At 48.6% G+C, this 13,178-nt stretch overlaps 1 protein-coding gene across 7 annotated transcripts in view; it reads left to right on the forward strand.

Annotated features, from left to right (window-relative positions):
- Positions 1 to 10,930, forward strand: part of st3gal3b (ST3 beta-galactoside alpha-2,3-sialyltransferase 3b) — a 44,656-nt gene extending 33,726 nt beyond the window's left edge. For all 7 annotated transcript variants that reach the window (XM_030114523.1, XM_030114522.1, XM_030114520.1 and 4 more), the window contains 3 exons: positions 4,688 to 4,834; positions 6,763 to 6,909; positions 8,115 to 10,930. In XM_030114523.1, coding sequence (XP_029970383.1) covers positions 4,688 to 4,834; positions 6,763 to 6,909; positions 8,115 to 8,204 — 384 coding nt within the window. In that variant the 3' untranslated portion in view covers positions 8,205 to 10,930. The remainder of the gene's footprint in view (positions 1 to 4,687; positions 4,835 to 6,762; positions 6,910 to 8,114) is intronic.
- The last annotated feature ends 2,248 nt before the right edge of the window (positions 10,931 to 13,178 follow it).

Below are 13,178 nucleotides of genomic sequence, written 5' to 3' on the forward strand. Positions count from 1 at the left end.
CAGTTGGGTGTAATTCTGAAATGTTTCACCTCAGTGGTTTGTCTTTATTTCCCAAAAAGTTTATTGAAACCCGATCACCCAGGATGCTCCCCGGGCTGCTGTATGCCCCCCTTTTAAAGCCCAAACATCTGTGGAGAAGCCCCGATTTGCAGGCATACATGCACCCATAAACATTTACATACTCATAAACATGGATCTGAGCGTGAACCGAGTGACTAACGTGATGTCCGGATGTCACTGATTACCCGGAGTTTTGGGTTTCAAAGGTGACTCATCTACCTACCCTGCTTTAATGAACGCTCCGATCTGTACCCTCGGCCGTTTCTCTCAGCAAAGCATTGGATGCTAAGGGAATATTCACACAAGTTTATTTATCCGAGTACAGTTTTGACTTGTCGCTGTAATGAGTAATTTGTTTTCAGCTGGAGCCGATTGGCCTTTCGGGGTTTTTCCTTCTAAAATGTCACCTGTTATTTCCCAGAGACCTTGCTGCACGTACAAGTCTTTAGGGTCACATTGTTGCCGACCGCTGACACTGTTTTCCCGTTTTCCGTCATGGGATTGTGGAGACGAGGGTTTCACACACGGGATAACCTCGGAGAGGCCAGTAACTGAGAAACCATTGACCTCAATGGGGGCAAAGGTCGTGGTATGTGTCAAGAGAAGTAAAAGACAAATTGGCAAATGCTTCAGATTCCTTCCTAACAAAAGAGAATAAAATTTCCAAAGCAGAGCAAATATGCTGCCTCCCAAATCTTCCGGACGGTAATCACCTTTTCAAGCGTTCCTCTTCAGCGGCGCAGTCACGAGGTGAGACACTTCAGTTTGTAAACCAGCAGACCCAACATGTACACAGTGCTAATGACATCCAGACCACTTTAATTGAGATTATTCACAGTTCAGGGGCGGCCTTTTTGTTTCTAAATTGCTCTGAGTCTGCCCTCCAGAATCCGGTCCACCGAGTCTGAGTTGCCCACTCCTTCGCACAGTAGTTTAGACGACTGAAGTATCCGGGCAGAGACGGGTTGTTTGATCCATCAAGAAAGGCTTGCACAACTGTACAAGTTCATCCACGCATTCAGAGTATTTTTATTCAATGGTCAAAAGTAGGTCAGAACTTGGAAAACAGACATATTCTGGATCTGGCGAGAAGCTGGTCTGGCCTCGCTGCTTGTGACCGTCGGACACCTGAAGTTTGTTTGTGTGCATTTTGCACTGCAGAGCTGTAAAACCACCTGCAGTCCGCCAGCATATGTGAAACGTGTTGTGCTTCCCTCACCCCTCATATTTCAGCCCCACTCAGCACGTCTACACTTCTCGCTCCGTCCCGCAGGAGTTGTAAACTGAGATATCTGCTTCATTCAACCAGCAGAGACGTTTTGGTTTAAAGGTGAGGTGAATTTCATTGGCCTGTGTTTGAGGCCGCAGTGAAACCGAACCACTCTTAAAAACTATAAATGTAGCCCAAGCTGTTTATTTTTGGGGTTTTTCCATTTGAGCAGTGAAGCACAGCTTTGTGGAAAAAGATGCATGCTGTCATGTCGTATGATTTAAGCGTTTGACCAACTGTATCCTATGGTAACTTTCATCTTTGTTCATCACCATTTTTCCATTTTACGCTTGTTTTTTGTCAATAGCTGAAACCTCCACCTCACTTTTTCCACCGGAGTGATCCCTCGCTCCTTGTGGCTTACAGTAGGTCTTCCCTTCACCCCGCGATATTGTCCCCACCTGATCCGCCGCTTTAAGCTTTCTTTGATGGTTTTGTGTTTGACTCGTCTTCCTACAGCTTTGAAATTGTTAGACAAATACTTAGTCTTTGTCGGGCTTTCACTGCAGTCAACACAACACAGCCTGCTTTTATATGCTCCATGATGCTTTGGTCATATTTCCTTGAATTCGCCTCGACAGACATGTTAAGACTACTTTCACACTCACAGGACCATTACCACGTGAGATTAAGTGGATCATTTGTGTGTTCTAAGCCGCTTTTTAAAACATTTTCCAGTGTTTAGGATGTTCCTACCTTGTTTAAAACATGCAGAAGCACAGGTATGGCATCGTAAATAGGATAAATGCAGTATCGATGATGGATTGGAATCATCTTCCAGTGACTGCAAAACTTTTAGAAAAGGGTGAAATGCTCCCATCAGACAGCGCTCGGTTTATGCAGTATGTTTGCTGAAGAAACACGGTGAGCATTAAGAGAGATGTGTTACTGATGTGCTGAAGTGTTGTTTTTTAAAATGATGATGCAAAAAGTCTTTCCTTCCATTTCTGCCCAAAAAGTCTCAGTTAAAAAAAATGTATGCCCTCTGAACTTTTAACCTCGCCCAGTAACAAAAGTCAATGTTTAATGTGACAGTTACTTACATGAGCCCAAAAAACACTGAGAAGTGTAAACCCCCCCCTGACTTTTGAGGCCTTCTGACTGAGTAATGTTGACTGCTCTACACTCTGTTATTGCAGTGGGAATAATTGACGATCCGAGTTCAGGATCGTTTTAACAGGTGTTTTATTGAAGCCCACTGCCTTGTGCACACACTTAAATCTAATAATACAGACCAATTTACCCATAAAGCTGTCGCAGGAGAAGGGAAACAGTCATTTCCTCTCCGAGCACAGCCCAGCAACAGCCCGACCAGCCAAATCTGCTCACCTTTGAGCGCGCGCGTGTGTGTGTGTGTCAGTTTTCAGTGAGTAAGCGGTCCTGGGCCACTCTCCAGCTTCCTGTTCTGATGGCGTTCATATGCCACTGTTGCAGCGGTCAGTCTGGACAAACTAACATGCAGTCACACTGCCGTGAGCAGCCGGTCCAGAGGGGAGAGCGTATCCTGTTCCCCCCGAATGCCGTTTGCCAGAGAACTCCCTGGTACGCATTATCTGCCACAGCAGGAGTGCCCCCCTTTGGATGAGACTTAGTGAAATCTTATTAGAAACTGCCTCATGTTGCTGATCCTCATTTTAATATTCACTCCCAGTAGCAGGCTATAAACACACGTTTCATGGCTGCTGTTTTATTGTCCTTCTGGAAATTATTGGGAAGCTGAATGCTCTGCTTGGCTCACGACACCTGGTGGATGCTGTTAAAGGAGGGTGGAGCGTTCACTTTCCCCCGTTCCTGTTCCACGAAACCAGCACTCGTTGGAGTAGGAGTCCTTTTAACCTCAGCAGCTTCCCACATTCTTCCACACAACGGCACCCTCCTTTCTACGGGTTGAATCCTCACATGCTAATTGCTCATTTCTCAAAGCCACCTGTGCTTGTCAGAAGATCTTCAAAGAGATCCCCACCCCGTGACATTTGTGTGTGTGTGTGCACGTCGGGTCATTGCTGTGTAAAGCGAGGGGTGTGTGTTGTGTGTCATTAGCCTCTCTCTCTCTCTCTTCCCAGAATAAAGAAAAAATGCACCAGCGTCTTTATTCAGCGTACACAGACGTGCACACATCCAAACAGCGCCGCTAAATAGATTCCTGGCAAACACAAGCTGTGTTGACAGGAGAGATGAGCCGCGGTTCCTGTTGCAGCTTGCCGAAGGCGCAGAGTCAGGCCCGTGTTCAAAAAGAGCCGCCACCGTTGGAGCCACAAAGCCAGCAGACTTGTTGCTACTGCCTCTGCCAGCACACACACACACACAAAAACACACAGAGTCATGCATTGCTGTATGAAAAGCGGCCAGGCGGCTGCTGGAATATTTGAACAGGTGATTCCCATTTCCATCTGCTGACCCTGTTGGCTCGGTGCCTTTTAGGAAGTCACACCGTCAGGCGTGTCGGTCTCGCACGCCCCGTTCGTTCATTTACCGCAGTTCTTCATTTGAAGTTGTGATGAAGGTCGCTTCACTCTCACTCACATGGTGTGTCAGCTTTTTGGAGAATATATCTTTGTGTCTGAGCCTCCTTACATCCAGTCAGTGTTTCGGCGGGATCCAGCCGGGCCAAATGTGTTTCATTATTCTTATGTAATTTCATTCAGACAGTGTTGCTGGCTGGTCTGACAGGTTGCCCTGGCGACTGATGATGATTGGCTGGTGTAAAAGGAACCTGGCACCCTCAGGTCAAGGTGTGATTGGAGCCATTTCCTTTCTAATGACATATTTAAGCACAGATGTTGTCTGTGGATAAAGCTCTGCATGCTGCTTCCCGCCCGTCTATCTCAGCAACTGATAAATGTAGAAACCGCAATTCTTCCTGTCCAAAATGTGCACTGCTCATCGGTGTAGTAACCACTGCTGAGAAACGTGTTTGCTTTCAAAGTCAACTTGCTGATTCGAGGTGCATCTCATCGGAAAGCCTCAAAAGAAAAGAACCGTTAGAAGCTCGGCAGCACTTCACTGGTGGCAGCTGCAGGCCTCACAGACGGCCTCAGACCTTCCTTCTGGTGGGTCGTAATTACTGATGTCCTGCAAGCCCCTCGCCCTGACTTCATCCATTAAAGGTCCCAAAAGCCATTTACCTAATCAGAGGTAGGGAGGCTCTGGCTTCCAGAACGCTCCTGTGTTTAATGTCAGTGTTGCAGAGGCTAATCTCACTTTCATGTCTGCCTGATAAAATTCATTAAGGTATCCCCACCGGATGTGTCATGTGTCATTTGCTGTGGACTCTTGGATTTATTAAGAAAAAAAGCATATATGAATAAAAAACCAATGTGTTTTTTTTCTTTTTCTCTCTGCCTGTTCCCCTCTCAGAGGGGCACTGAGGGCTTCTGGAAGTCGGTGGCTCACCACGTTCCCCGCGATCCAACAGAGATGAGAATCCTCAACCCGTACTTCATCCAGGAGGCAGCCTTCCAGTTCATAGGCCTGCCCTTCAACAACGGCCTCATGGGTAAAGGGGTAAGAGTCTCTCTCTCTCACACACACACACACACACACACACACACACACACACACACACACACACACACACTCTTGCTCACTTTCCAACTGAGTCAATGGTGCAAAATGCAATGACTTGCTGCAGTGATGCAGGGATGACTTAAAAAAGAAAACTAATAATGATTCCTGGTATTTTTTTTTTTTGCTGCCATTTCCTCTGAACAGAGCAATAATTAAAATCTGAGTGAAAGTTAAATATTTGTATAATAATAGATCACAGAAACAGATGTTTTAATCAACCCAGCCGCCCGCCAATTTTAATTGTTTCCTAAATGGGAAACATAACAGAAACAGACTCATCCGGCTCGCGCAGTGGATTAAAAAAAAATCAGTAATCACCAAAGATAAACGGTGTTATGTAATCTACTGTTCCTGGAGTCTTTTCAGGATGATTTTAGAAGTATGATTCTAAAATCTGATTAGGAGAGTTGTTCAAAGCCAGTACTAATTATGTTCTTGTAACTGTGTGTGTGTGTGTGTGTGTGTGTGTGTGTGTGTTTAACTTAAATATGTGTACATCAATATGTACATCCATCTTTGTTTCTTTTACCTCGTGACACGTGTGTAACACCGCTACAGTGCGAACAGAAAGAGGGAAAGAGAAACCACACGACGGGAAACGCCAAACAATTCCTCATTGTTGGCGCTGCCTCAAAGCGGAGTAGTTTCTGTAAGGCGCGCTCGGCCTCGGCCTCAATCCTCCAGCACTGCATCATGTTTCAGTCTATTCCTAGACCAAGGTGTTTGCACTTTTAGCTCAGAATCACATCTGCTGTGTGGATTCTTCGCTTCTCAAACACGACATTCCCCGTTTTCTACGAGACTTTCAGTTAGTGGCCATTAATTAGAGCACAGGGCAGAAACATGGCAAATGAAACGTCCTGCGGCGTTTGAAATTGAACCCTAATGTGCATGTGGATGTAGTTCCATACATGGACACAGTGTGTGCGCTGCTGGTGAGTAAAGGAGGGATATAGCTGGGGAATTGGAGGGGACATGCGGGGAGTGTATCAGGCCGACTCTCCCCTCTGGGCCCGCCGCTGCACCCCTGCATGAACTCCACTCCGAAACATGTGTTCAACATGTGGGCATCTGGCTCTGTGTGTGTGTGTTGTGTGCGTGCGTGTGCGTGCACCCGTGTGTGCGTCTGGCCGTTCGCGGTGCTGTCTCGCACAACGCGTTGTGTGACTTGGCACCTTCTCAACCCCAGAACACGCCGCTGCTCCTCTGCTGATCGCGGTCGAGTGTTTATGTACATGGAAATTAATGAGCAGGTCTATCAGTTATACCCGTGTTTATGTTGAGTGTGTGTGTGTAAGTGCAGTTGTGTAAAATAATCTGTATTAGAAAGCGCAGTGGGGGGGGGGGGGGGGGGGCAGCCAGCTGCTTGTTGAGCTCCACCTACCCTCAGGGCTGCAAATCAGGGTAATGATTTAAATGGGGCCTCCATCCACTCTTTTTTTTTTTTTTTCTGCACCCACATTTATCCAACTCCGTTTCTCCACACATGCACGCACGCACGTACGCACGCACAAACCCCCCCCCCCCCCCCCCCCCCCCCCCCCCCAGATCTGCGGCAGCCCGCGGCGTTTAGGAAGCACAGTTCAACCCTCTAGATCACCGCGTCGTTGCACGGGGTCTGCAGAGGTCATGTCTTAGAGGTAATAGTTAATCACCAGGTTCTCAAAGTCAGTTAGAAACAAGCGCAGCAGAACAAAGAGCTCGGCACGAAACAGCGAGGGGGGGCAGATATATGAGTGGCAAAGAAAATCTGTCTAGGGCAGAGTCAGAGGCCACCATCAGTACAAATACTTGATGTTTGTAGTCATCATTGGTTTCACAAATATGTTTTTTTTTGCACCTGAAATCTTTGTTTCTTGCTTCAGAACATTCCAACTTTGGGAACAGTGGCAATTACGATGGCTCTGCATAACTGTGACGAGGTGGCGGTGGCTGGTTTCGGCTACGATATGAACACTCCCCACGCGCCTCTGCACTACTACGAGACCGTCAAGATGTCCGCCATCAAAGAGGTGAGCGCCCGAGGCACCGTGAGGTCACCGGATTATTCAAAGAAATCATAGACGTAGCTTTGGCTAAGAGGTATTTTGCTTCCTTTTCTTGCTCGCTGAAGAATTAAAAGACTTGAAGAAACGGGGAAATGCGGTCTTTGATGAGGAGGGACCACCGCTCCTGTGAAGCCTCACGGGTGGTTTAACCTGGCGTCAGGCCAAACTGCATTTACTACAAAGCGTTCACTATTTGTGCTTATGGCAATATTAGTCCAGTAATTTTGCCGAGGTTCAATTTTTCACTGCCAGATCCTTCTGAGACCCAGAGTCGGGGAAGTTTTCAGCTCAGTGCATCATATTGAAACAAGTTTGAGCTCCGTTGAGAGAAACTGAATTATTTTTCATGTGTTGTATGTTTTTTTATGAATAATTTAAAAAGAAAAATGGTATAATGGTATCGGTTAAGTCTTGGTCTCCAGTGTTTATACTGAAACCCGGTGGAATCAGACAAGTGTGCCGTGTGCTGAAGTGTGTAAACTGTGAGCGCAGTATGACGATAACCTTTGTCTAAACTTCCAGTGAACCCGATGACATTTATTATCATCTTCATCAGCCTTGTCATCGTCGGCCACACACATGAGATTAATGGCAGTGCCTCGGGCCTTTTTGTTTGGAGCCCTGAAGCGCTGCCAGTCCCCGGGGCGATTCGGCTTTCTGGAGCCACACAGCCGCTAGACGTCCACCTCTTCTTCCTCTGTTTGAGAGAGACTAACTCTTTCCAGTTTTCATGGAGGATTTTGTGGCTCCATATACTGGTAGCAGTGTGTAGGCTCAGGCTGCGTTACAGTCCGTCCGCTCCCGCCGTCTTCCATGGCGTTTTTCTCAGTCCCCTTTGCCTTCTTTCTGCGCCGCCTGGCCGCTCCTTCATCCCCTCATCCCACAGCACCACACAGGAACCGCCGGCTCTGGTTACGTCGCGCCCCGCCGGGCGGACTCTTCATAGCACAGCAGGGAGGAAAACCGACCCAGCGTGGCTTAACACACACATTTGTACATCTGAAAACACCCACATGTCTGCAAGCTGGGAATCTGAAAGTGCTGCAGGAACTATATATAGAGCCGTGTCAGTGCAGAACAGGACCGCAGAGTTGGGCCCACAGTGACCGTCTTGTTTCAGCCGACAGTTTGTCACTGAAATGTGTTCTTTCCTCTGATTCTCCCCGCAGTCGTGGACACACAACATATCCAAGGAGAAGGAGTTCCTCCGCAAGCTGGTGAAGGCCAACGTCATCACAGACCTGACCAACGGTATCTGAGTTTACAGCGATCCACAGTCTCCCTGCGCCATTCCCAAAGGACTACAGGACAGGAAACTGAGGAATGGACCGACTTGAGAAGGAAGAATCCCTCAGAGTCCGGGCGGCCCGCACACTGCCGGGGTTTTGATATCAAAGGAGATTATAAATAAATGAGATATAACACAGGAGGGTTTCTGTGGAGAGATGCACAAATGTGCCTTCTGAACCAAAGACTCCTGCTGGTGGAAGCAGGGAGGGGGGGGGGGGTGGGAACGAGGAGGACTGGATCTGCCTGGTTCCCGTCTCCTTTCACACAGACGGCGGCCAGAAAGCCCCGCCGGCCCCCAGGCTTCAACGTTTACCACTTCAGACCCGAGCGCCACACCAATGAATAGCGAGCGCCGAGACGCCGCGTCGACCTGCAGAAGCCGGTTCACCGTGACTGGACCGGCGACCCCCGCTGAAGGGACAGAGGACAGAGGACAGAGGGACGGGACGGAGTGTGTGCAGATGGGTTGTGTATAAGCAGTGCCAAACGTACCTCGTACCGGGGAGAGGGCGTCCCCGCTCTCTTTTTGCTGCCTGAATGTATTCACTTTCCTCAGTGTAAATATCAAAGATTTTTACTGTGCTTTTTAAGAAGCTGCAGCAGCCTCCACCCCCCCACCCCCACCGCCCCCGTCTCTGTCCAGCCATTCATAGCTGTTTTGTTTGTTTGTTTGTCCGAGGTTCAGAGATAACTCCTGAGCCCCCACCGCCCAGCCGGGAGCAGGAGCAGACATCCCAGAGCTCACGGCGATTCGGCCAAATACCTTTTCAGATGTTCTCAGTGCTGCGAGTTTGATTCCAAAATTAGATTTTTAGTTCGAGTGTACACTAAGAAAAATACCGGCAGCAGGAATCGGATAAATCTAAGTTAATTCTTCTGATCGGGCTGAATTATTTTTTATAGTAGGTTTTTATTTCCACCTCCACCCTGAGAGAAGAGACTGTGCCGCCTCCAGCCCTGCTCTCCCCCTCCTCAGTTTCACTCGTGTCACGGTACTTTGCCTCCATCTCTTCAGACGCGGTGCAGCGACGCTCTGCTCTGCATGTCCGACCCTCCTCCTCCCGCCTGTTTCCCGCTGCTGCAGAGTTTTTGTTTGTTTTCTTCAGTAAATGGTCAAATCTCGGATTGTAGGATATAAATATATATTTTTGTTCTTAAGGTTATTTTAATTATTTATTTTGTTACAAAAGTCCCAACCTTTCGGTCGCAGGCGGGCCTTCTCTCTGTTCCAATAGCAGCTCAGTGTGGGAGTGTGCCGTTCGCCGCCATGTGCTTCCTCTGAGGCTGCGTCTTGTTTTGTGACTCGGCCTGTTTTAAATTGGCTTACCGTTGTAGTAAACGTCTGCAGCTTTTTATTTCCCAGCTTTACGTGACGTTTGTTGATGAGACGTGCGTGCGCTCTGTGCAACTCAGAGTAGGACTTCATTTAATTCTGGTTTTGGTTTGGAGGGTCCGCGGGCGACGACCGCCAGTCTCAGACGGATGTGACGTGCCGATCGGGCAGAGGCTCTGCCACACACTACTCAGTGTTCTCAACTTACCAAGTGTTCACAATCATTTTTGCTCTTTTTTTCTTCTTCTTCTTCTTCGAATCAAAATGAGAATGTCAAAATGTCACCGCCTGTCATAATCATATGAATGATCAATCAGCTTTATTTAGTGACGGTGCATCTCTGGTCTGCTTCACCAAAGCAGGATGTTTCCTTGTTTTCTTTGAACAGTGGTTTCACCTGTTGCTTTGTTTTTGTTCTTGTTTACTTCCTGAGAAGTGCTTATTCACTGTTTGTTCACAGACATGTTCACACATTCACCTCTGTTCTCAGTAAGCTGCTCTTATTGAAACTTCCACACTACTTCTGTCACACATTTAGATTTTTTTTTTTTTTTTCTTTTTCTGTCATTTCATCTGTCAGAGCAGCCCCCACTGGGTTGGAAAGAATCAATCTCTTTTTTTTAAATATGAAAAAATGAAACCCTGTTGGGTTTTTTTTTCTTCTTTTCTTTGCTGAGAGCACAGGTACAGGGACGGCCGACCGTTGCACTTTGCGGAGGCGCTGCCCGTGCCTCGCGCCCGGCGGTGAGGAGTGTGGCGTTCACACAGCAGCTGATGCTTCGTGTCGGCTCGGCGCCAGCTCAGGACGGCTCGCGGCTCACACCTTTCAGTTGTCACCAGTCCGTTTCTGTCGTGTACTGTATGCTTCCTGTACAGTGTGGACGGCGCTGAAACGTTGTACTGGTGGATTTTTTTTTATGTTGTAGAACACGAACTACAAATTGGAACTAGATTTGCAGAGAGTTCAGCCGTCGAGCAGAAGCCACAGGGTTAAACACTGCAAACGTTTCAGTTTGTAGTTTGTGTACTAAAGCATGAGAAACTGCCGTCTTCAGCTTCAGTTTTCAGGATGCCATTTCACTTTTTTTAATTTAATTTTGATTTTGTTTTTTTGTTTATTTTTTTTTTATTATTATTCAAATGCTGGATGACTTGAGATTGAACCCAAATCGCCTCTTTTACTAACCTGTTCATGTTGGAGCAGAATGTATCCGCTTTTCTCATTCATCGTAATCATGAACCTTTATCTTTAACATTTCAATATCAGCAGGAAATCAAAGTGATCAGAAGTGTTAATGTTTTTCTTTTTTGTATCCAGTTATAAATGGCTTTCTGCAACTCAATAAATACATTTGTAATGGATATTCGCCTGTGCATGTTTGATTCTGTGGAACATTAGGAGTTTTTAGTCCTCCTGTGTTTGTCTTATTGTATACCCATAATTCTTTGCAGTGTGACTTTTCAGTGTGTGCAGTAAATATGTTTGATGTATTTAGTCTACCTGTTGTTTCATGCTAACAGTCGTACTTTACGCCTCGTCCGTGCTTATGTTAATGTGACAGCGGGCGACTGTTTGTTCAGACGGTGCGGCCCTGCAGTGTGTGTGTGTGTGTGTGTGCGTGTTCGTGTGCAGGCGTTTCAGATGTTACACACTGCAGGAAACTGTAGAGATGAAGGAGGGATGGGACGGAGCAGCTTGGATAAGGGGATTTCCTCTCTGCACTGTGTGTCTCCGACCTGCAGAGCCGGGGGGGAAATCATTTTTCACCCCTCCATCCACCGGACTTCCTCGCTGAAGCGCTCCGCTCGTTCTGTGTGTTTATGTCTTTCCGGCTCTAAATTTCTCACTTTTCTACCAAACGTCGCTGCTTTCCCCTCTGCCTCGTCCAGCCGGGCGTTTCTTTCTGTCCGCCTGCTCGGCGCTGACGTGGATCTCCTTTCGCCTGGCGCCTCGGGGGACCGGCGGGACTCCACAGTCTCCCAACACTCAGCGCCCCGCGGCGTCGCGGCGCTGCTGACCCGTCCAGCTGCTGAGAGCCGGTGCCGGTGCGAGCTGGACGTGGGGGGGGACGAGGCGCCGGGGTCCCGTCCTGCTGTTAATAATGGGGTGCCAGAAATGTTGGAGTCACGCCTCACCGGTCACCAAAACCGCTGAGCCCCGTCGGCCCGGAGTCCACCGACCTGCGGGGCGGGATCGGTTGCTCGCTCCCAGGCAATAGGAGATTATTCGCCACCTGGGATTCGCCCCGAGGCAGCTGGCCGTCCGGCCGGCCGGAGGCGGTTGCTCCCTGTCCGTCCCGCAGACGGAGGTACGAGCATGCCTGCACCTCCTCAGCCGACGGGCCTTTTATTCCCAGCGACAGGTTCCCCCGCCCCACATCCTCCCTGAAGTGTTGGAACGGAGAGGCCACGACCTCCGGGCCTGAAATTTAAACTCCCCGTAAAGAAGAAAAAAAAAAAAAAAGCTGGAGAGAAAACACCCATTCAGACATCAGGTCAGCTGGGACGAGAGCGCGTCCCCCAGTCTGTCAGCTCACCTCTGTCTCTGGGTGTGACGCACCTTCAGGCCTGACCTGCTGCTGCTGCTGCTGCTGCCTCAGCTTCACTCATCCTCTGAGTCAACATGCAATGAAACAGAAGTTTTATCATAAGAGTTTTTCCGGTAAATGCTTCTTTGGTGAAGAGGCCGATACAAGAGCAGCTCCTGTCCTGGATCTTCTGAGGGGAAATATCCGCCGCAGGGTTCAGCAGAAAGTCAAAGACGCGTCACTCCGTCCTGAGATGAGGGGTTTTTCCTCCGAGCCCCAGTAATCCAGCTTGTTTGTGCTCGGTTCGGTCAGCAGGATGGATGATTCAGCTGCTGAGCTTTAAAATGCAGCGCTGCATGGATATTGCTTCTTTCACTGGCCCGATGGCCGGTTCTACTCTCTGCAGGACTTTATCACATCAGCTGGAAACACAAGCAAAGCCGAGGTCTTTGAGCGTGTTCTGTGATGGAAAATTCCACCAGGATGCTTTTCCTTCCATGCACAGGAAGAATGTGCAAATCCTTAAAAACTCAGTGGCTGCTCACATCCCCGGGGCGGTTTTGTTCTGCTCCCCCTCCATCCTGAAGTCACGTGTTGATGCTCTGCTTTATGATTTGTTTGTTTGCACAATGAGCCGACAGGCCTGCTGGACGGCTCCGGAGTCGCCGCCTCGACAGACTCTAACGAAGCAGTAATCACCTCCCGTTCCTCCGCACCGTGTTTGGCTGCCCAGCTAATGTGGAAACATGTCATTACGCAGCTCAGTGCTGTGTGCTGGTTGGAGTTGAGCTCCGACTCAAAAGGGGAAAAACTCAGCGTGTTTGAAGGGGCCCAGGAGAAGAATGTCACCTTTAGATGGAGCGAGCACAAAGAAGACACGAGAGGAAGAGCGGGCCGGGAGAGCGCCGACCTGTGGCTTCAGAAGAAACCAGAGAAACCCTTGGAGGAAATAAAGAAATAACCTTTAGCTCTCCTTCACATCACATCTGGAGGAGCACAGCCGCTCTCCTCCCCGTCTCCCTCCAGCATCACCACCCTCGATCCAAACCACCCACCCGCCCTCCCTCTCCCATCCGGTGCTG

The sequence above is a fragment of the Salarias fasciatus genome, chromosome 18 (assembly GCF_902148845.1).
Source record: "Salarias fasciatus chromosome 18, fSalaFa1.1, whole genome shotgun sequence".
In the NCBI taxonomy this organism is placed as follows: domain Eukaryota; kingdom Metazoa; phylum Chordata; class Actinopteri; order Blenniiformes; family Blenniidae; genus Salarias; species Salarias fasciatus.